Source organism: Natrix helvetica (genome assembly GCF_964273705.1).
Source record: "Natrix helvetica genome assembly, chromosome: 11".
Taxonomy (NCBI): Eukaryota; Metazoa; Chordata; class Lepidosauria; order Squamata; family Natricidae; genus Natrix; species Natrix helvetica.
Genome location: NC_138562.1, coordinates 17,613,159 through 17,633,175, shown reverse-complemented (window position 1 = coordinate 17,633,175; position 20,017 = coordinate 17,613,159). Strand labels below are relative to the sequence as shown.

The window sequence follows — 20,017 nt, the reverse complement described above, 5'->3', positions numbered from 1 at the left end:
TCCATCCATCCATCCATCCATCCATCCATCCATCCATCCATCCATGTTATGTATGTTCCAGCATAACTTTGGAATGCTTCGAGCAATTTCAACCAAACTTGGTACATAGATGACTTACTCTCTGGGAACAAATACTGTAGGGTTAAGACACCCCTAGGGGTGCGTATTCTGTTAAGATGCAGCCTGTAGTGCCTTTCAATGGCTTCTACTGTACTGCCGTAAAATGGCTTCTACTGTACAGCGCAGTGGTTACCATGGTAACAGCTTCACAATACTCCACAAGGAATTTGGGGCGGTATTTCAAAGAACAACCTTTGACTTCAGAGTCGAGACTCATCATCGTTTAGAGGTTTGAGAGTTGAAGTTAAGTCTGAAGTCAAAACTCATGTTTGAATCCACCCCTTTTTAAGTTTCGGGAAAGCCCCAGGGCGACCTTGTCATTGTCTCGCCCTGGATCTGCCTCTCATAGCTATTGTGAAGATAGCAATGGAGAACGGCGGGCTATGTACGTAACCTCAAGCTCCAAGAAAAGGAGGAAAGACATCTACTGAACAAATAAGCAACTGGCACACCTCAAAAAAGTAACAACACAGGCACCTGTACTTAGGGAAGGCATTTTATTTTAAAAATACAATTTAGAAGTGGTGTACCATACTGGAACTGTGCAAAAAAGTAATGTCAGAATGCATTCAATAAAGATGTTCTTGATACTCGGGTGTATTTACATTGGGATTTTTTCCTCTTAGTTTCAAAATGTGGCTCTAGCTTTGTTTGTAAGTTTAGGGTGCACTCAAAATTAACAAAAGGGAACAGAAACTCAAAATCCCAACCCACGGCAGTTGGTACATGGTATTTGAATTCCAACCCACATATTTTATCTATCGATAAAGCCATTTTGAAGGAACTAAAGGGTTAAAAGACTTATTCAGATGGTTATTCATCTCCTCTGCATTGCTAAAAAACAAAAAAAACTATTTACACTTAGTTGAGCAGGAAATGTATTTTACCGATCCTCAAAAAGCATTCTTGCTTGCAAAATGATGAGAGCCAGACTTAACACGGTATTAAATCTGCAAGAAATCTCATAATGAAAAGAATATTTGGTGTTCCTATTTACAAGTAGGAGACAACTCGCGTTTGATGGTCTATACCAGAAAACAAGATCATGATTTAAACATTTTTCTCTCTGTTTTAATAATATTTGTCGGTCTCTTCAAGGCAGGAAGCTTATAAAGGCAACTGTCAACATTAAAGCTATTTCTGATTTTTGGGTGCACAGAGTTAGACCCAGGGTATATCCTGGCCATTTTCCCACAAAACACACTCGTCCTGTAAGAGATCTTGTTGTTCCATTCAGGGCTTAATATGTTCTTCTTGTCGAAGTTGATAGAAAACAGTCTTCACTCAACCCCCATAAATGGAAATTTTTGCTCCAAATGATTTTTTTTTAAAGTGCTACTTTCTCAATGACAAAGGAGCAAGAGTATTCTCAGTAGCTTCTTGGCATTATGGTGGTACCGATTGGCCCACTTTGGTTAATCTGACTTGGATTGCAGGTTGGAAAAACCCTGCAAATTACTTCCAGGAGGCCTCACTAGACCAATTAGGGTTCTTACAATGGATATATATGGACTGTTTCCCCAAATTCCTGTAGCACAAGCCATTTGTCAGGAATTTGACCCACCCATCTGCCTGTCACACGAAGGAGGACATGTCTTTCATTTCTCATCTTTGCCCTTAGTTTTTCGGTAGACCATTTCCCGGAAGCTGGCTAGGATCTTGTTCTCTCTCTTTCGCCTTTCCTCCTGGTTGAAAGATGCCAGGGCCCTCTTCTCATCCGCGCTGTAGATCTGGTTCTCTTTCCTCAGACGCACCGCTTCCATTCGCCGATGCCTAAGGAGAGAGACGGTCACCATCAGTGAAGCGCCAACACTTCAGGCGTCAACCGACGACAGAGAATTTTCATGACATTTCAGCCATTTCCCTTCTACCCCTTTAAGCAGCATTCAGGAACTGCAAGAATCCACCTAGAGCAGAGTTTCTCATCACCTCTTTGAGATGTGCGCAGACTTCAAGTCCCAGAATTCCACAACTGGGGGAATTCTGGGAGTTGAAGTCCACCTATCTCAAAGGTGCCAAGGTTGCAAAACGCTAAGATAGAATAAGAAGTAAAACGGGCAAGATTCATTTTTCTCGCAATGTACATGCACCGTGTTTCCCTGAAAATAAGACAGGGTCTTATTTTCTCTTGACCCCCGAAATAAGCGCTTGGCCTTATTTTCGAGGTGGTCTTATTATTTTTGAGGTACAGGAGGCGGCGAGCGTGGTCACCTCAAGGCTGCTGCTGTGCTGCAATATTTTCAGGGAGGGCTTATTTTAGCGCATTCACTCAAAAGCCTGATTGGGCTTATTATCCGGGGAGGTCTTGTTTTCAGGGAAACAGGGTATACAATACAATACAATAGTAGAGTTGGAAGGGACCTTGGAGGCCTTCTAGTCCAACCCCCTGCCTAGGCAGGAAACCCTATACCGTTACCCTATACGTCTGACCTAGATTGGGTTGTTTCACTGTGTCGTATGTGTATGTATATGCATAGTTTTGTATTTATTTTGTCAGGTTTAGGTAGTGTCCATTGGAAGCGGAGGCAGCTTTGAGAGCTGTTTGCCACAAAATTTGATTTTGATGTATGCCGATTAGAGTACATTCAACGTGACAACGAAGTTATTCTAAGTCTTAGAGCTTGTGGCATAGATGCAGAGACTGAAATTCCTGGATGACGTATTACTGCCAAACCATCATTTTTGATTGGACAGAAACAAAGGCGTTCAATAGAGGACAGTGTAATCACGATGAAGTGCAATTCAATACAATTCAGTTTTCTTCATGACAACCAGGAATAAAATACAAGCAAGAGCCAATCTATTCTTTGTTCGGAGATTGCCTGTGTACCTTTTGGGAGGGCCAATCCAAGCCAAGGCTAATTCTTGGCCCTCACAGCCATTTTTTAACCAACTTGCTTACCTGCTGCCACTCATTACATAGCCGGATTTCTCAAATGAAGCGATTTCTTCACTGGTAAGGCCGATCTCGCCTCTCCTGGGGATCCGCTTGCCTGCCTTGACGTACTCGGCCATGGCGGCACCTTCACCGGGCAGCAAAGCATGTCCGTAGCTTCAGGAGGAGAAAGAGAATGTCAATGTAAACCACAGCAAGTACAAAAGAGAGAGAGGGAGAGAGAAAATAATAAGGGTTGTTTTCCCCCAGCCTGGTGTTGCAGCTCGTCCCGGGTCTGGGATCCATATCTACAACCATCCTGCTCCCTCCTAGCTTGTTATCAGCCACAGAGGGCAGCACTCACTTCAAAGGGCGGTCGTCTTGAGAAGCATGAGTGATGGGAGCTTCTGGGCCAATAAAATCCACGGCATCTGTGTTTTCTGCAATAAATAAGGGGGGAAATTCATTAACAACCAATCATGATAAAGCCCCGTTTTACAAGAGGAAGCATAAAAATTACAATCCAGCAACGACTGTGGAAATACCGTATTTTTCGGAGTATAAGACACACCTTTTTCCCTTCAAAAAAGAGGCTGAAAATCTGATGCATCTTATACACTGAATACAGCATTTTTTTGCCTCCTGAAACCCTGCCCCTTCACCAAAATGGCCATGCAGAGCCTCTAGGAAGTTTTCAGAGAGCCCCTGGGGGGTAGGGAGGGCAGGAATGAGCAATAAATGGGCCATTTTTTGCTCACCTTTCACCTCTCAATGAAATGAACTTGAGTTTTAAAACATTCTGAGATGAGGTGCATCTCTCTTAACCAAAGGGGTGCACATTACTTGATCTTAGTTATCCCATCCTCAGTGGTAGCCAACTTACTTGATCTCTCAATCCAGAGATCGTCCCCATACAGAGTTTCCTCGTCAGAATCTTCACTGCTTGAGTCGCTAGAATCTTTCCTGCTCTTCTTACTCTTCTTTTTCTTGCTCTTTTTCCTAGTCATTAAAAGAGGTAAAGGTGAAGGTTTCCCTTGCACACCTGTGCTGGTCGTTCCTGACTCTGTCCTTAGACAGTTAAGGGAAGAATGATTATTTTAAGAAGGGTTCTTACTTTCTATGCTTCTTTCTCTTCTTCTTGGCTCTTTTCTTCTCCTCCTCACCTGAAGTATTAAAAGGGGTGGGGGGGAGAGAGAAAGAAATCTTAAAACGTGTTTTATCCAAGAGGGATAAAATATAGTGATGGGAGTAACCAGACTAAGGGAATGAATCAAAAAGATTAAGATGCAAATCACGAATCTCTAAGGATGACCTTAAATCAATCTTTTTCTTGGTCTGATAAAGCAGAGAGAGCTGTGGAGTAATGCAGTCCCAGTAGTCAGCGAATCACATGGACATGCTGTGTAAGTAAATATGAGGTGCTGGCTGGGGAATTCTGGGAGTTGAGGTCCACAAGTCTTAAAGTTGCCAAGGCTGAATGCTCTTGTTCCCCATACATATACTGTACTATCTGAGAATTTTTTTATATTTAATTCCCCACTAGTTTAACGATAAAATAAAGAATGGTTGGCATGATATATTGATTCTCTATTAAGTAAAATTCCGGAAAGTACAAGTGACATATTGTTTGAGCCAAATAGAATGGTAAAAAGACACTTAAACATTAAACTGAACCAAACTCATCATATTCCTTTTTCATTTCAGCAAAAATATGGGTTTTTTCCCCTGTATATAATCTAAATCAAGGAAGAACGTTATTCCCAAGTATCACATAACTTGATGCTTACGTGCTGCAGCCTTTTTCTTCTTCTTCTTTTTTTTCCTTTTCTTCTCTTCCTCTAAAAAAAATATTTGAAAAGTATCTGGTTTATAATCAGATGAACAATTCATTCTAATATGCCGATGAAGATTCTTAGTCGTTCAGACAGAATTCTCTGGAAGCTGAATGGATTTATTTTTAATAAATAAATCCAGTTACCAGGACTCAATTTCCAAACAATTCATTCTAATAGGATTCCTCCTGAGATATGATCTACTGTTTGTCAGTTCCAGAGATGCAAGGAACAGCTACAGGCAGCCCTTGACATACGACCACAATTGAGTCCAACATTTTTGTCACTAAGCATTTAAGTGAGATTTGCCCCATTTTATGACTGTTTGCCACAGCTGCTAAGCGAATCACTGCAATCGTTACGTTAGTAACGCCCTTGTTTGTTAAGTAAATCCAGCTTCCCCATTGATTTTGCTTGTTAGGTTGCAAAGCAAGATCACATAACCCTGGGACACTGCAACCGTCATAAATATGAACCAGTTGTCAAGCACCCGAATTTTGGTTCCCTTAACTGTGGGGATGGTGCAACAGTCATAAGTGTGAAAAACACTTTTTCAATTCCGTTGCAACTTTGAATGGTCAATTAATTGAACTACTATAAGTTGAGGACTCCCCTCTTTAAAAAAAAACCTTTCTTTCACAGCAATATAGGGGAGCAAAATATAGGGGAGCAAAAAGCAGGAACGTCACATTGAAATCACATCTATAGTTTTCAGAGAACACACGCTTTTTCTGAGTTAAGAAGTAGCAATCTGGATGTCAGGCCTGCAGTTAGATTCCTTTTAGGATCTTTGGCCTGCCACTCTCTCTATTATTTTACTATGCTGTTTCATTAGTGGGGAATTGGGAGGGGGAATAGTAAGAAGAACGTGTTCTTGTCAAAATAAAATTCCTTTCTAGAAGCCAAGGTCTCTGTCTCTGCACCTGACCGGAACTGGATGGGTGGGACTGCCAACATGGCAGTGGACCATGTGATGGACTTGTGGGTGTGGGGGCAAGATCATGAACTTTCAACTGGGTGGGGAAAACCGGGAAGCTTTCAGATTCGGGTTTTCCACAGATGTGCCAACATGTCTCTCTTAATAAATTGGAACTTAAGAGCAATGCTTTGCCTTGGACTCTGATTTAATTTTGGATGATATTTGGAACGCTGATACTGGAATTATTCCGGACAATTTCAGAAATGCGATTTACAACTGAAAGTAGAACGAGTTCCCCACAGATACTACGGATGTAGTCAAACACATCGGTTTACCTTCTGAACTAGACTCAGAAGTGCTGCTCTTTTTAGATGATCCATCTTCGTCTTCTGCGGGTGTGTGTTCATCAGAGCTAGATTTAAAATCAGAGTATCATTTTAAAGATCTATCAACTATAGTGCCCAAGATGAAATACTAATGTAACTTAAATTAAATGCAAATTTTACTCTGGCTCAGGAAGTTTTGGTGAGAGTCCCCAGATTTCAGGTGCTCCTAGTTCGCCTATTCGTTCTCTCTCATTTAGTCGTCTGTAAAAAAATAATATATATATTTTTAATAGTCAGAACTGCAGGAAAATGAAATCATCTTCACCTCAAACCTAAATGTTAACACACAAATAGAAAGGTGGTGGACAAAGCCCTCCGATTTTCAAGAAAAGGACTGCAAATCCTCCCCCAATTATCCTCCAGGGGCTGGTTAACATTCTGAAAGCCTTCTGCCCAGCTTTCAATTAACTTTTAACATTGAATTTTAATCAATAAATTAAATCCGTAGGAGGGTCTTCTTAAATTTTATACCCTAACTCTGAGGTTTAATATTTTATTTGTTCACTGTCCATACTCCCTATGTAGGGAGATGGGCACATTTAACATTTAATAAAACAATAAAACATAAAATAATTAAAACCCCAAACACACTAAAAAAATATATTTTTAAAAATCTGCCACTTTATTAATCAATGGACTCCAACAATACATTACATACAAAAGAGTTACAAAGGATCACAAAATCCTTCGCTGCAGTAACATATGTTGCTGCATCTTTGGATCAATATTGCTCCCCACCCCAAACCAAGCGATCACCCTTCACCTCCAGCAGTTATGAAAGACCACATGCCTAATAATAATAATAATATTGAAAGAGGAAAATATTTGCAGCTATGGGGTTCTGGATGGTCTCTGAGCTTGAGTGTTTTCAGGCAGACTTTTCATTACGCAACTAGGTAACGTCATCAGTGCCAGTAGAGAGCGGGTTGTATCTCTGTTTATATCCTTGCTCTGATTATTATTATTATTAATTATAAAGGATATAAACAGAGAACAAACCCCACTCCCTTCTAGCACTGATCACGTTACCTAGTTGGGTAATGAAACAAGCTCAAAGAGCACCAAGGATCCCCTCAATACTATTATTAACCCCCTCCATTGTTGTGGGGTAATAGTAATAACAGTAAAATAAAGTAATGAAGTAATATTAAAGTATAACAACAACAACAATGTAGTAGTAGCAATAGTGGTAATAGCAGCAATAAGTATTACTATTACTATTATTCGTACCATTATTAATACAATCATTATTATCTTTATTATCATTATTATTATTATTATGTTATTACTATTGCCCCACAAAATAAGGGTGACCACGGAGGGGGTTAATAATATTGTGGGGTCCTTGGTGCTTATTACAATTGTTAGTATTATTTACTATTGCTATTATTAGCAGTAATAGTAAATAGCAATAGTAAACAATAGCAATAGTAACAACAAGACGTAACACAAGAGGACCCAAAACCCAAAGCCAACATATGGCTGACAGCGAGAGCAGCCATAAACAAAAACAACCAGGGTTTTTCAACCCCCGGAGCCGAGCCCGATCGCCCGGCGGGCCGCCACTCGCCTCTGCCGCAGCGACTCCTCCTGCTCCTTGCCGTAGTGCTCCGGGTCATGCCGGTAACCGAAGTGATGCGGACGCCGGAATCCGTTGCGCTCCCGAGAGCGAGACCGGCGGCTGCGGCTGTGCCTGGACGGAGAGGGGCTGGCCGAGCCGCTTTCTCGTGCCCGTCGGGGCCCCGAGGAGTCCGGGGGGCTCCGCGAACGAGACACGGGCCCCATGGCTGCTGAAGCGACCAGGCCTCGGCGGCTTCTCTAGGCCCCAACATCGCGACTTCCGGTTTTCTGACGTCACATCCGGAAAGCGCCATACTACGCCGCCTCCGCCCTCCGATTTTCTTTTAGGAAGAGTCACTTCTGGCCCTAGAGGCACGAAAGGACAAGAGGTGCGCGCAGACTTCCCTTCCGGCACCACTTAAAATCTGATGCTCGGGATCTGGCTAGTTAGTGCTAAGCGCTGTGGTGCACCTTTTTGAGGGAGACCCGGTTTACTCAGCCTGCAGCCTGGATCACTTTACAAGGGCGTCCGAAGCAACTTCAGACCCTTTCCTTTACAGAATAGCCCTGCTTGGGGGTGGGGGGGAAGAAACGGTTCTTCCGTTTCTTCTTCCCCCGTTCTTCACTTCCGGCCCTGTGATCTGCACCACGCCGTTCGATTTTCCCCTCAGCCCCTTCCCCCTCATCATAACAAAGCCGCTTAGGCTCCTTGGCGGTCACCGGGACCCTCCGTCGGCGGGGGAAAAAAACCCGTTCCCCGCCACTTCCGGTGGGTGCGCTTCCTCTTTCCGTCCGCCCGGCTCCCGCGGCGGCTTCCCTGGAGTTCCGCAAGGCGGTTCCTTTGTGCTTGGATGGGCTGCTGCTGCCGCCGGTGAGACGCGATGGAGCCGGGCGCCATGAGCGAGGCGGGCAGCAAGACTCCGGGTAAGAACCGCCGTCCTCGGCCTTCTCCGGAAAGACCAGGGCGGAGCACCGGAGCCGGGAGAGGGAGGGTGAGGGACCCGGCTGAGCAAGCGATGCCCGCCCGGCCTTGTTCGCGAGAGGGCGGCGGAGACAGACGCGTGTGCGGGCCGGGCTTGGCTCCGGCTTCCCGCTCTGCCCCGGGCTTGGCTGGCTCCTCCATGCTGCCAAGCGGGCGAGAAGGTGGATGGGTCCAAAGAGGCTGCTTGCCTGGCGGGGGGGGCTCCTCCTTTCTCCCTGCCCCGCCAGTCCGGGTGGATGCAATGAATACGGTTTCCCCGGTGCTGCTGTGCCCTCCAAGCGGAGCCTCCTCGGTGGGAAGGAAGGCTGGGTCGACACCCCCCCCAAAAAAAAAAAGAAGCCTTTGGAGCATTGGGCCACGTTGCTTTTTATTCCAAACATTTTATTTTATTTTAATAGGATCCCATAGGATGGGTCTCCTAAAGGTGCTTCCCCCCCCCCTTCCCCAAGAAGCAACTGGACTTTCTGGGTTTTTGTTTTTCTTAACATTTCTTTTGAAGAGGTTTCGCTTCTCCTCCAAGAAGCTTCTTCAGCTCTGGCTGGGATGGAATGGAAGGATGGAGGCTCCTGGCAGACAGAGCTGGTCATTGGCATCCTTTGGGATGGGAAGCGAAAGGCCTTCGAAGAAAAAGGCACGAAAATCCCAGTTGCCTCCTGAAAACAAACAAACAAACAAAAAAATACCTTTGGGATAAATGTCTATGGAGATTCCCAGCCCTCCAGGTCCTGGTTGTTCCAAAGGTGTTTTTTTTTCCAAGTGGCAAATGGACTTAGTGGTTTTTTTCTTTGGAAGTTGTTTTGCTTCCTATCCAAGAAGCTTCTTCAGCTCTAACTGGATGGTGAGGAATGGAAGGATTTAGATTCCTTGCAGGCAGCTGGACATTTGCATCCTTTTGGAAGGTCCCTGCCTTGAAGACGGATAAGCATCCAAGGGCTTCAACAATCCTCTAAAAGGATGCAAATTTCCAGCTGTCTGCAAGGAATATACATCCTTCCATTCCCCGCTATCCTATCAGAGCTGAAGAAGCTTCTTGAATGAGATGCAAAACGTTTTCAGAGAAAAACCAGGAAGTCCAGTTGCCCCCTGAAAAAAAACAAGCATCTTTGGGACAACCATGACCTGGATGACGGAGGATCTCTACAGACTTAGGATGGATGGATCCTATCAACTTTGGCTTGGAGATCTGCAGCAGGGATGAAATTCCACCTTTGACACCTGCTGGAGCCATGGAGAAGGTTGACCTTTGTGGGGAGTGGGCTTTGTTTTGTTTTTGTTTTGGAAAAGAAGAGCGCAGGATGCTGACCTCAAATCGTTATTAGTGGATAGAAACTTCACTCTAATACAGGTAGTCCTCAACTTACAACAGTTTTCTTTAACGACTGTTTGAAGTTACAGCAGCGCTGAAAAAAAGAGACACGATCATTTTTCACGCTTAACAACCTTTGTAGTATCCCAATGATCACGTGGTCACCAGATGCTTGGCAAACTGGTTCATACTTAACGACCGTTGCTGTGTCCCAAGGTCATGTGAATCCCTTTTGCGACTTCTGCACAAGCAAAACCAATGAAGCCAGATTCACCTAACCAGGTTGCAAAATTATCAACAGCAAGCATTCGCTTAACAATGGTGGCGAGAAAGGTCGTAAAATGGGGCAAAACTCACTTTAACAAATGTGTCACTTAACAACAGAAACTTTGACCTCAATTGTGGTCGTAGGTTGAGGACTACCTGTAGATAAAAGGGGACTTACCTTATCCGTTATTTATTGATCAAATGCCCCCCCTCCCTCCCCAAGGAGTCTCTGGGCATGATATAACTAAGCAATAAAAACATTCCGCAAAAGCAGTTTAAAAGCAAGGGGCATGAATTAATTAACCCTCCCCAGAGGGAAGATATTAAATATAATGCAAGTCAGAGCACAGGCTCTCTATATAAGTAGAATTATTTAGCCTAATTCTTTGAGGTTGTAATCCACATAGGCTGGGCTGGTTATACAATAGAGGGCTTGGTTGCTTTGTGGTTGAGAATAACTGTTAAAAACGGGGCTTTTTGGTGGTGGTCGGGGAGAATATATTGCTTATGCATTCTGGGGAAAACATTACAATTTTAGTGGTAAAGTTAAGATTTAAAACTGAAAAAAGTGAATTGGCCACAGAATTCACATTTCTATTCAACTGGTGGAAATGCCCATCTGCTCATGCTGATAAAATTACTATAGATCATGATAGGGAAGTGAGAACTTTGCCTTTACAGCAATACTTTAAACAGGAGCTGCTTTTAAAGATAAGTTAGTTGGTTGCTTTTGATATGCTAAGCCCCCTGGGCCTGAAGAGTATCAAAAGCAATCCACACAAGGGGCCTTTAATGCACTTTCCTTTTTTCGTCCTTAAGACACTTGCCCTTAAGATACAACCAATGGATGTTGATTTGCTCCAAGAAACCTGTATCTTGTTTTTTTAAATTGAGGGTTCAGAGGGTGCAAATCCAGACTATTGGGTTAATGAAAGATATATTTTGGGGATCTCGAAAGGTTAGAGATTCAGGAATTGGGTTCCTTTGGACCTCACTATAGGAGCTAAATCCCTTTTTGGCCTGGATCTATAAAGGAATTTCCACCGATTATTCAGGAGCAGAACTGGTGCTTGGAGCAAAGAACCAATGTCCAATCTCCCATTATTTATATATATCTATATCTCTAACTATATATCTATCAATCTAATCTCTCTTTATATATATGTGTGTGCTTAGAAAGGAACCGATGACCAATCTCCATTATCTATCATCTATCTATCTATCTTTCTATCTATCTATCTATCACTATAGCTCTATCTATATCTATCATCTATCTATCTATCTATCTATCATCTATCATCTGTCTGTCTATCATCTATCTATCTATCTATCTATCTATCTATCACTATAGCTCTATCTATATCTATCATCTATCTATCTATCTATCTATCTATCTCTATCATCTATCTATCATCTGTCTGTCTATCATCTATCTATCATCTATCTATCTCTATCTATCTATCATCTATCTATCTATCATCTATCTATCTATCTATCTATCTATCTATCATCTATCTATCTATCATCTATAGCTATATCTATCTATCTATCCATCCGTCTATCTCTCACTATCTCTATCTATCTATTTCTCTCTCTCTCACTCTCTGATATGTACATACATACGTATATATACATACATACATACATACACACATACATACATTTACACACACACAAACAATTTATTTGTTGGGTTTCAGGGATGCTAACTCTTGCAAGAGAGTTTTGCAGATTTGCAACGGGCAGCTCGTGGCAATGTTATTGCATCGCCCCAGAAAGAGACCCAGGAGATCGGCCTGGAGCCCAGCCAGCCCCGAGCTCCACGTGTCTGGAGCGTTTGCACGTGGACGCTTTTTGCACGGGATGCCTCCAAGCCGCAGCCAAGAGAGAGGAAGGGGCGTGGGGGGGGGGAAGTCTTTGCCGCCGCTAGGATTTCAGCCCGGGAGCGCTCCGAAGCCGAAAATCCCCGAAGCCTTTTTTTTTTCTTTCCCCGGAGCCCGAGCGCCTTCGGCTAGCGACTCCTCCCTCTCGGTTTCTCGCCGGGCGCGGCCGAGCGGCCCTTCGGCCAGGCGCGAAGGCCCTCCGAGCGGCGTTCGGGCGAAGCACGAGGCCGGCCGAACGGCTCCGGAAAGAGCCGAGGGGGCGCGCAAGGGCTGGGAAGCGTCGCGTCGAACGAGCGGAGGGACGCGGGGCTGGTTGGCTGCGGGCGGAGAGAGCCGAAGACGCGGGGCGGAGCGGAGGTACGGAGAGCCGGTCTTGGTTGTTTGGGACCGGCAGCGGCGGAGAGGGGCAGGCTTTGGGCCAGCTGCCCCCCCCCACTCCCTCCCTCCCTCCTGCAACCCCCTCCCCCCTTCCCCGGTGGGTTAGCTGCCCCTGCAGGTGCAGAAGGACCACAATACCCATCATCCTGGGGGCTCAGCCCCCTCCCCCCATTTCTTCTCTCTCGAATCCTCCGCTCCCATCGACCCGGGCGGAGTTCAGCTGCTTCTGTGGTTGCTCCAAAAGAGGCACTTTCCTAAACATCTTTCTCTCTCTCTCCTTTCTCTTCCTTTTCTCCCCTCTCCTCTCTCTTTTCTCCCCTCTCCTCTCTCTTTTCTCCTTTCTCTCTTTTTTCCGCCTCTCCTCTCTCACTCTTTCTTCTTTTCTCTCCTCTCGCTCCCACTGTCTCTTCCTTTTTTTCTCTTTTCTTCTCGTTTCCCCTTTCCTCTTTTTCTCCCCTCTCCTTTCTCTCTTTTCTCCTTTCTCTCTTTTCTTTCACCTCTCCTCTCACTTTTTTCTCTCCTCCCTCTTCCTTTTTTCTTTTCTTCTTTCTCCTGTCCTCACTTTTTCTCCTTTCTCTTTCCTCTCCTCTCATTCACTCTTTCCCTCTCTTCCGTTTTTCTCTTTTCTTCTATCCTCTTTTTTCCTTTCTTCTTTCTCTTCTCTCTTTTTCTCCTTTTTCTTTTCTCTCTTTTCTATTACTTCTCGCGCTCACTCTTTCTCTTCCCTTTTTCTTTTGTTTCTTCTCTTTTCTCCTGTCTTCTTTTTTCCTTTCTCTTTTTTCTCTTTCTCTTCCTTCCCCTTTTCTCTCCTTCTCATCTCTCTCCTCACTCTCTTCTCTCTCTCTCTCCTCTTTTCTATCTCCTCTCTCACTCTATTCTATCCTCTCTCTTCACCCTCTTCTCTTTCTCTTTCAACTCTCACTCTCTCTCTTTCTACTCTCTCTCTCTCTCTCTCTCTCTCTCTCTCTCTCTCTCTCTCTCTCTCTCTCTCTCTCTCCTTTTCTCTCTCTCCCTCTTTCCCAAACTTACCAGCCTGGATTCTGACTCCCATGCTTCCCGGCAAGGGAACAGGATTAGAGGATTGGACACCTTACTTAAGGAGGAGATCTGGAATGTCTCTCCTGTTTCCCTTCGCTTATCAGCTTGACAACTTGGTGCGTTGTGACTACAATAACCACCATCCCCTGCTAGCAGGGCCAGACAGTTCTTTTAAGGACTAGCTTAATAGAGGGAGGAGGAAAGTCGGCATCTTAAAGTTGAGGAAACGAATTGGCAACTCCTTTCCCCTTGCTCTTTTGATCTCCCCACCCCATCCCCGTTGGCTGGATTCTGGGTAGGTTGCCGCTCCCATCATCCCCAGCCAGCAGGGCCGAGGGAGGTGTAATCCCGAAACAACGGAGGGTGTTTTATTGGACAGCCAAGGGAACTGGTTCTATTAGCCCTGACATTCGTGGCCCTGGGGGAATTTTTAAACTTGCAAACCTTCCAGTCCTTTTGGCTTACAGTTTCTTATCCTCTGCGGCCAGTGATGGGATTTGGAGTCCCTCCCAACCGGAAAGCTGGTGGGGCTGACAGGCGGGGCCGCAAATCGGCCGAGAAGAACCCGCTTGTCTAGACGTGGCCAAGCACTCTTTTCTTGAAGCTGGCCGTGTGAGGGTTGAGTAAAGATGTCTGCCGCTTCCTTCTGGACTGATAAAACCGACTTTTATATCAGATCCCTCCCTAAGTTTTGGGGTTGCTTCAAAGAGCCCTGGGAAGGGGGGGTGGTGGCGGAAACACCTCTGAAAACTCAGATGGCACTCAATGCGTGCTTCCGGGTCTCCCTTGCAATGCAATCCGAGCTTCTGGAACTTTCCACGAGGACAGGGAATTTTAAGCAGAAACAACCTGAATTTGCAGAACTCGAGAAAAAAAACGAACGCAGTTGCACGTCGCGCCTCTTTCTGTCCGGTGGCGAAAGGCCCATGGCGTGACTAAATTCAGCCACCTGGGCCTGACTATCCACTTGAGTTCCTCGTCTAAGAAACAGGAATTAGCGCATATTTTAGCATAATTAACAACCTTCATTGTGATCATATAAAAAGCCATGGGAACTAACCTCCTCTTCCTGGTGGACGGGAGCTAAAAATGCCAGATTTCTTCTTTTATTGTTCCTCTTTCGTATTTCTCCGCCGCAGCAGCTGGGTCTGCTATTATTGCCGTAATACAGGTAGTCCTCGACTTACAACAGTTGGTTTAGTGACCGTTCGAAGTTACAAAGTGGGACTTAGTGACCGATTTTTAAATAGTTATGACCTTTGTGGCACCTCTACGATCACATGATCGAAATTCAGCTGCTTGGCAACTGGTTCATATTTATGACCGTTGCTGTGTCCCCAGGTCACGTGATCTCCTTTTGCGACTTCTGACAAACAAAGGAAACGGAGAAGCCCGACTCACTTAACAACCTGGATTATTAATCTCTCAACAGCAGGGATTCACTTAATAGAAATTAGAGAATAGAGTAGAGTAGATAATAGAATAGAAATTGGAGTGGAATGGAGTAGATAATAGGAATAGGAGTGGAGTGGAAAGTGGAGTAGAGTAGAGAATAGAATAGGAATAGGAGTGGAGTGGAGTAGGAATAGGAGTGGAGTGGAGTGGAGTAGAGTAGATAATAAAATAGGAATTGGAGTGGAGTGTGGAATGGAGTGGAGTGGAGTAGAGTAGAGTAGATAATAGGAGTGGAGAGTGGAGTGGAGTAGAGTAGAGTAGATAATAGAATCGGAATAGGAGTGGAGAGGAGTAGAGTAGATAATAGGAAGAGAAGTGGAGTGGAGTAGAGTAGATAATAAAATAGGAATTGGAGTGGAGCAGAGCAGAGCACAGCAGAGCTGGAAGGCACCTTGGAGGTCTTCTAGTCCAGCCCCAAACCTATACCATTTCAGATAAGTGACTTTCTAGTCTCCTTAAAAACCTTCAGTGATGGGAGCACCCACAACTTCAGCTGTTCCCCTGGTTAATTGGCCTCGCTGTCAGGAAGTTTCTCCGTAATTCCAGGTTGCTTCTCTCTCTGATCAGCTTCCAACCATTATTTCTTCTCCTGCCCTCTGGTGCTTTGGGGAATAATCTGACACCCCCCCCTTTCTTTGTGGCAGCCCCTCAAATACTGAAATGAGGTGCGAACCCTATTCAGGATTGTCCATCGCTGGCGTGGTAGTTCAAGAGTCTGGCACCTTTTGGCACACATCACGTACGCCGAGTAAGGCCGAGACTTTAGCAGCTGTTGAGAAATAACAGTGAAGAAATATATGCAGCCTGTTTTCAGCTCCTGTTTTGTGTGTGTTAATCCGTGGATGTGTTTCATCACGCCTTAACATCGCTTGTCAAATTCCCTTACTAACCTTCAGGTTCTCCCATGTTGCGTTTCTCATTTGACCTCCTCCGCTCCATCAGTGAACCCCTATTTTTAACGGGCTAAATCAATACAGACCTTGCCTTTTTATGCTAGAGCGGCAATAGACAGCCAGGTTCCTTTCTAATTGCACAGTAAGTAAAATTGCTGGGGTGGGGGCTAAGAAAGAGTGAGTCTGCTTCCTGCCTCTAAAAAAAACCGCCCACGTTTCTCCGTTTCTCATCCGGGGAAATACAATTTTGTACATTTTTAATATTTCTCAAACTATTTCATTCTCCTGGGAGAGGGGTGAGTGCTCACTTTTTACCACAGAAAGGCATTTTGATTCTATTTCTTTGTTCCAGGGATGGAGACCAGGAAGCTCATCACCGCTACCGACAACCAATATTCTGGCATGCTTTTGAAAGCGCTGGACGAGCAGCGAGGCCTCGGGCTTTTCTGCGACGTCACTGTGATCGTGGAGGACCGCAAGTTTCGAGCCCACCGGAATATCCTTTCGGCTTCCAGCACTTATTTCCACCAACTCTTTGCCGTGGCAGGACAAGTCGTCGAGCTGAACTTCATCCGGGGGGAGGTTTTCGCGGAAATCCTCAACTACATCTACAGTTCCAAAATTGTCCGGGTGCGATCAGATCTGCTCGATGAACTGATTAAATCGGGGGAGTTGCTGGGGGTCAAATTCCTCGCCGACCTGGGCGTCCCATTGCAACAGGTGAAGAGCATGTCGTCGGAGGCTACACCCAGCGCTTCGGAGCTGCCCATCCTGGAGGCCAACGGGCCCAAAGCCCAGAAGCCCCCAGCCCCGTCTGAGCCCCAACCTGTAAAACTCGGGAAGCCGATCATTACGGAATCCTTTTCCCTCTACCGGGAGTCATGTGACTCCACTAAGATCACCATTAGTGATTCCGAGGACGACGACGACGACGATGATGTCATTTTCTGCTCAGAGCTGGTCCCTTCTAAGGAACGTTCGGTGGAGACCAAAGTCATAACCCAGATCCCGCCTTGCCCGAATGGGTCTTCTGAGGTAGCCAGCTCTTCCAACAGTCATTCTCTCCCTCAACCGGTGGCAACTGTGCCGCCACGACTGCTCGACTCATCGACGGTTCTTCCAAATCCGGCTGAAAACCAAAAGCTTCTTGACCCTCTTCCTCCCCCGGCTCCAAAGACCACGACTCCAAATGTCCTTGTGCTCAATTCCTCTCGGGTTGACGTCGCTCCAGGGGTCGGTCCGTCCCACGAAATAGAGGTGTTGCCGATTCCCGAGGAGAACCAGCAGCCGTCCATCAACGATTCCTTAACCGACATGGAAACCAACGTCATCGACGAGGAAGAAGAGGAAGAGGAAGATGTGGAAGACGATGATGACATTCTGGGTTTATCCAGTCCCGGTTCAGCAAGCAGCAGTTCTCTGGTCCAGCAGCCCACCACTCCGAAACCTACCGTTGCGGCCGACAGCACAGCCGCCCAGAAGAAGCAAGTTGTGAACTTCCTGCCGGAACCTGTCTCCCAACCCAACGAATTCAAGATCCAGATCTCCGATGTTCTTTCTGGAGGCCTCAAAGACGCTCCCCCAAACGTTGCGCCGAAGCACGTCACCGAAGGGCAGAAGATCATCACCTTAGACAAAACAACGGAGATAGAAAGCTTGTCCACCGGCTGCAAAGTTTACGCCAACATCGGCGAAGACACCTACGACATCGTCATCCCGGTGAAAAACGAGGCCGATGGGGAAGTTCAGCTGGACAACGTACCGCACAACTCGGGCAACGATTCCGCCAACCGCAAGCGTTTGAAAGTCAAACACGACGACCACTACGAGCTGATTATGGACGGGAAGGTCTACTACATCTGCATTGTGTGCCGGAGGTCTTACGTCTGCCTGACCAGTTTACGAAGACACTTCAACGTTCATTCCTGGGAGAAGAAATACCCCTGTCGTTACTGCGAGAAGGTTTTCCCTCTGGCGGAGTACCGCACCAAGCACGAAATCCACCACACCGGCGAGCGGCGGTACCAGTGCTTGGCTTGCGGCCAGTGTTTTATCAATTATCAGGTGATGGCCACTCATCTTCGATCAGTTCACAGCCAAGATCCTACCGGGGAATCCAAGCTGTACCGTTTGCATCCGTGTCGGTCTTTGCAGATCAGAAATTATGCCTACATTTCGGGGAGTTCCAACAATATCCCGGTCGCCAATGACAATGCCCTGGTTTATGCTGCCAGTCCTTCAAAAGAGACCCCTCAGGAACCGGTCCCGAACCAACCTGTGAAGCCAATGACTTGGGACGACATCTTCGTCCAACAAGGAAACGAAACCCTCTTTAAACAAAACCCATCGGACGGCACCTCCGAATTTGAGTTTGTGATACCAGAATCTTACTGAAGGTGTTGCGAAAAATGGGGGGGAGGGGAAATGTTTTGTTTCGTTATCAAAAGGGGGAGGGAAGTTTTTGTGGTTGTTGGTTGTTTTAAAAGAAAAAAGAAAAACCAGAGCTCTTTCTCAACCGGGCCACTTGGAAGCTTCGAGAGAGCCTTCTCCCATTATGGAACACCTCCGCGTGCTTCTTCTTCAACCTTTAGCCTACGGTAGTGTTTTAAAATTAGTTAATATGTGTAACTTTTGAACTTGTGAACAAAAACAAAAAAAAAATTGGTCAGGAAATAAAACAATACTTGAATACAGGTGTAAAGACGCTTAGGAAGTTAGGCGTCTCGGCGTTTATTCGTATGGATCGAAATCTAAAATGTTTCCCGTTCGGAGACTCCCACCCACCCACCCCTGCTCCCTGGGTTAGGTGTAGAATAACAGGAATATATATCTTCCTTGAACCACTGACTTCTATTTTCATGTTAGCACTTTAATGCTGAAAAGGGTTTCATTGTGACCACAAAACAGGCACCCAGCTAGATTTTCTTGCCGATGTTGTCCCCGGGGGCGGGGGGGGGGGAATCTTCCCTCCCACTTTTAAAATAGAAATCAGTGCGTTCTTGCAATGGAACGTTATAAGGGTCCAAATCATACTTGCTCTCACGAAACCAAGCTTAACGGTGAAAGAGGCATAGCCATTTTTTTTTGTTGGGTTTGAAATACTGTATTTTTCGCACCGGACCATACGACGCAGATTAGCTTTAGAGGCGGAAAACGAGAAAAAAATAATAATCTGCCTCCAAGCATCCATCCAGTATTCATCCTTTGCGTCCTTGCAGCAAACAGCCTGGTCAGCTTCAGCACGCTATCGCAGCCCCCAGCATGTGGCTTGTCAGGGCTCCTCTCCGTTGTGCCCATCACCGGTCAACGGAGCTGAGCTGCTGCAGCTGCCGGGAACACAAGGGGCCTTCGCTGCCAAGCAGCTGATTGGCGGCTGGATCGGCCTCCCGGAATACTGCCGACCGGTTGTTCTAGGCGGCGGGGATCGCTGCCAATTGGCTGTGGCTGGCAGCAGCGATTGGCAGCGGCAACCCCCGTCACCTAGAACAGCTGATTGGGAGTATTCCGGGAAGCCGATCCAACCGCCGATCAGCAGCGAAGGTTCCAGGGTTCCGCGGCGACAGTGAATGGTGGCAGCGGTGGCAGGTGGCGGCAAATGCTGCCACCACACCAACTGCCGTCCCTCTGCCGCAACATTCGTTCTATAAGATGCATAGACATTTTCACCCACTTTTTTGGGGGAAGGGGGAGATGCATCTTATAGTGTGAAAAACCACGATAAGCAATTGTATATTGTTGGTAATGCATGTGGGCCCTCCTTAAAAGAGAATGGAGACACTTTCTCTAAACGTTAACACTTGTTCTTATTATCCCGGTGATTAAGCTTAACTCAATGGCTGGGCCATTGGGTTTCACTTTTTTTTTCTTTTTGGACTGGGTAGGGTAGATGGAAGACATTATAAGATCTGGACCTTTTTCTACAGGATAAGCAGATTAACCATTTGCAGTGAACCTTAATTGTTTTTTTTTAGCCCTCGTCTTATTCCCTGGGAGGAAAAAAAACAAAACTAGAAATCTAATTTTGTAGATTTTTGCCCTGAACAGTGCAGAAGCTTCCTACCAAAGCAGCCTTAGGCAAATGATGTTGGATTCCCCCCGCCCTCCCTTCTGTAACTGAGTTGGT

At 45.8% G+C, this 20,017-nt stretch overlaps 2 protein-coding genes across 4 annotated transcripts; one reads left to right on the top strand and one right to left on the bottom strand.

The window, feature by feature from the left end:
• Nucleotides 1-600: 600 nt before the first annotated feature.
• On the bottom strand, nt 601-8,012 carry NKAP (NFKB activating protein). The gene is made up of 9 exons (XM_081964271.1): nt 7,703-8,012; nt 6,253-6,333; nt 6,082-6,158; nt 4,783-4,833; nt 4,110-4,158; nt 3,879-3,994; nt 3,360-3,435; nt 3,023-3,172; nt 601-1,893 (listed from the first exon to the last, which is right to left on the bottom strand). The coding sequence occupies exons 1-9, from the start codon at nt 7,915-7,917 to the stop codon at nt 1,719-1,721; spliced, it is 990 nt and encodes a 329-aa protein (XP_081820397.1). The 5' UTR covers nt 7,918-8,012; the 3' UTR covers nt 601-1,718.
• A 116-nt stretch (nt 8,013-8,128) lies between these two features.
• Nucleotides 8,129-19,981, top strand: ZBTB33 (zinc finger and BTB domain containing 33). Of its 3 annotated transcripts, none has more exons than XM_081964232.1 (2): nt 8,129-8,616; nt 16,247-19,980. In XM_081964232.1, the coding sequence occupies exons 1-2, from the start codon at nt 8,574-8,576 to the stop codon at nt 18,286-18,288; spliced, it is 2,085 nt and encodes a 694-aa protein (XP_081820358.1). In that variant the 5' UTR covers nt 8,129-8,573; the 3' UTR covers nt 18,289-19,980. The 3 variants fall into 3 exon arrangements, with proteins under 3 accessions (XP_081820358.1, XP_081820359.1, XP_081820360.1); XM_081964233.1 differs by lacking the exon at nt 8,129-8,616 and adding an exon at nt 12,363-12,487; XM_081964234.1 differs by lacking the exon at nt 8,129-8,616 and adding an exon at nt 13,551-13,662 and having other exon boundaries at nt 16,247-19,981.
• The last annotated feature ends 36 nt before the right edge of the window (nt 19,982-20,017 follow it).

Coding starts and splice junctions, on each gene's coding strand:
- ZBTB33 (XM_081964232.1), top strand. CDS start 8,574: ATGGAGCCGGGCGCCATGAGCGAGGCGGGCAGCAAGACTCCGG. Junction 8,617..16,246: donor GGCGGGCAGCAAGACTCCGG/GTAAGAACCGCC, acceptor TCTTTGTTCCAG/GGATGGAGACCAGGAAGCTC.
- NKAP (XM_081964271.1), bottom strand. CDS start 7,917: ATGGGGCCCGTGTCTCGTTCGCGGAGCCCCCCGGACTCCTCGGGGCCC. Junction 4,834..6,081: donor TTCTGAGTCTAGTTCAGAAG/GTAAACCGATGT, acceptor TATTTTTTTTAG/AGGAAGAGAAGAAAAGGAAA. Junction 3,436..3,878: donor TCTCTGGATTGAGAGATCAA/GTAAGTTGGCTA, acceptor TATTTATTGCAG/AAAACACAGATGCCGTGGAT.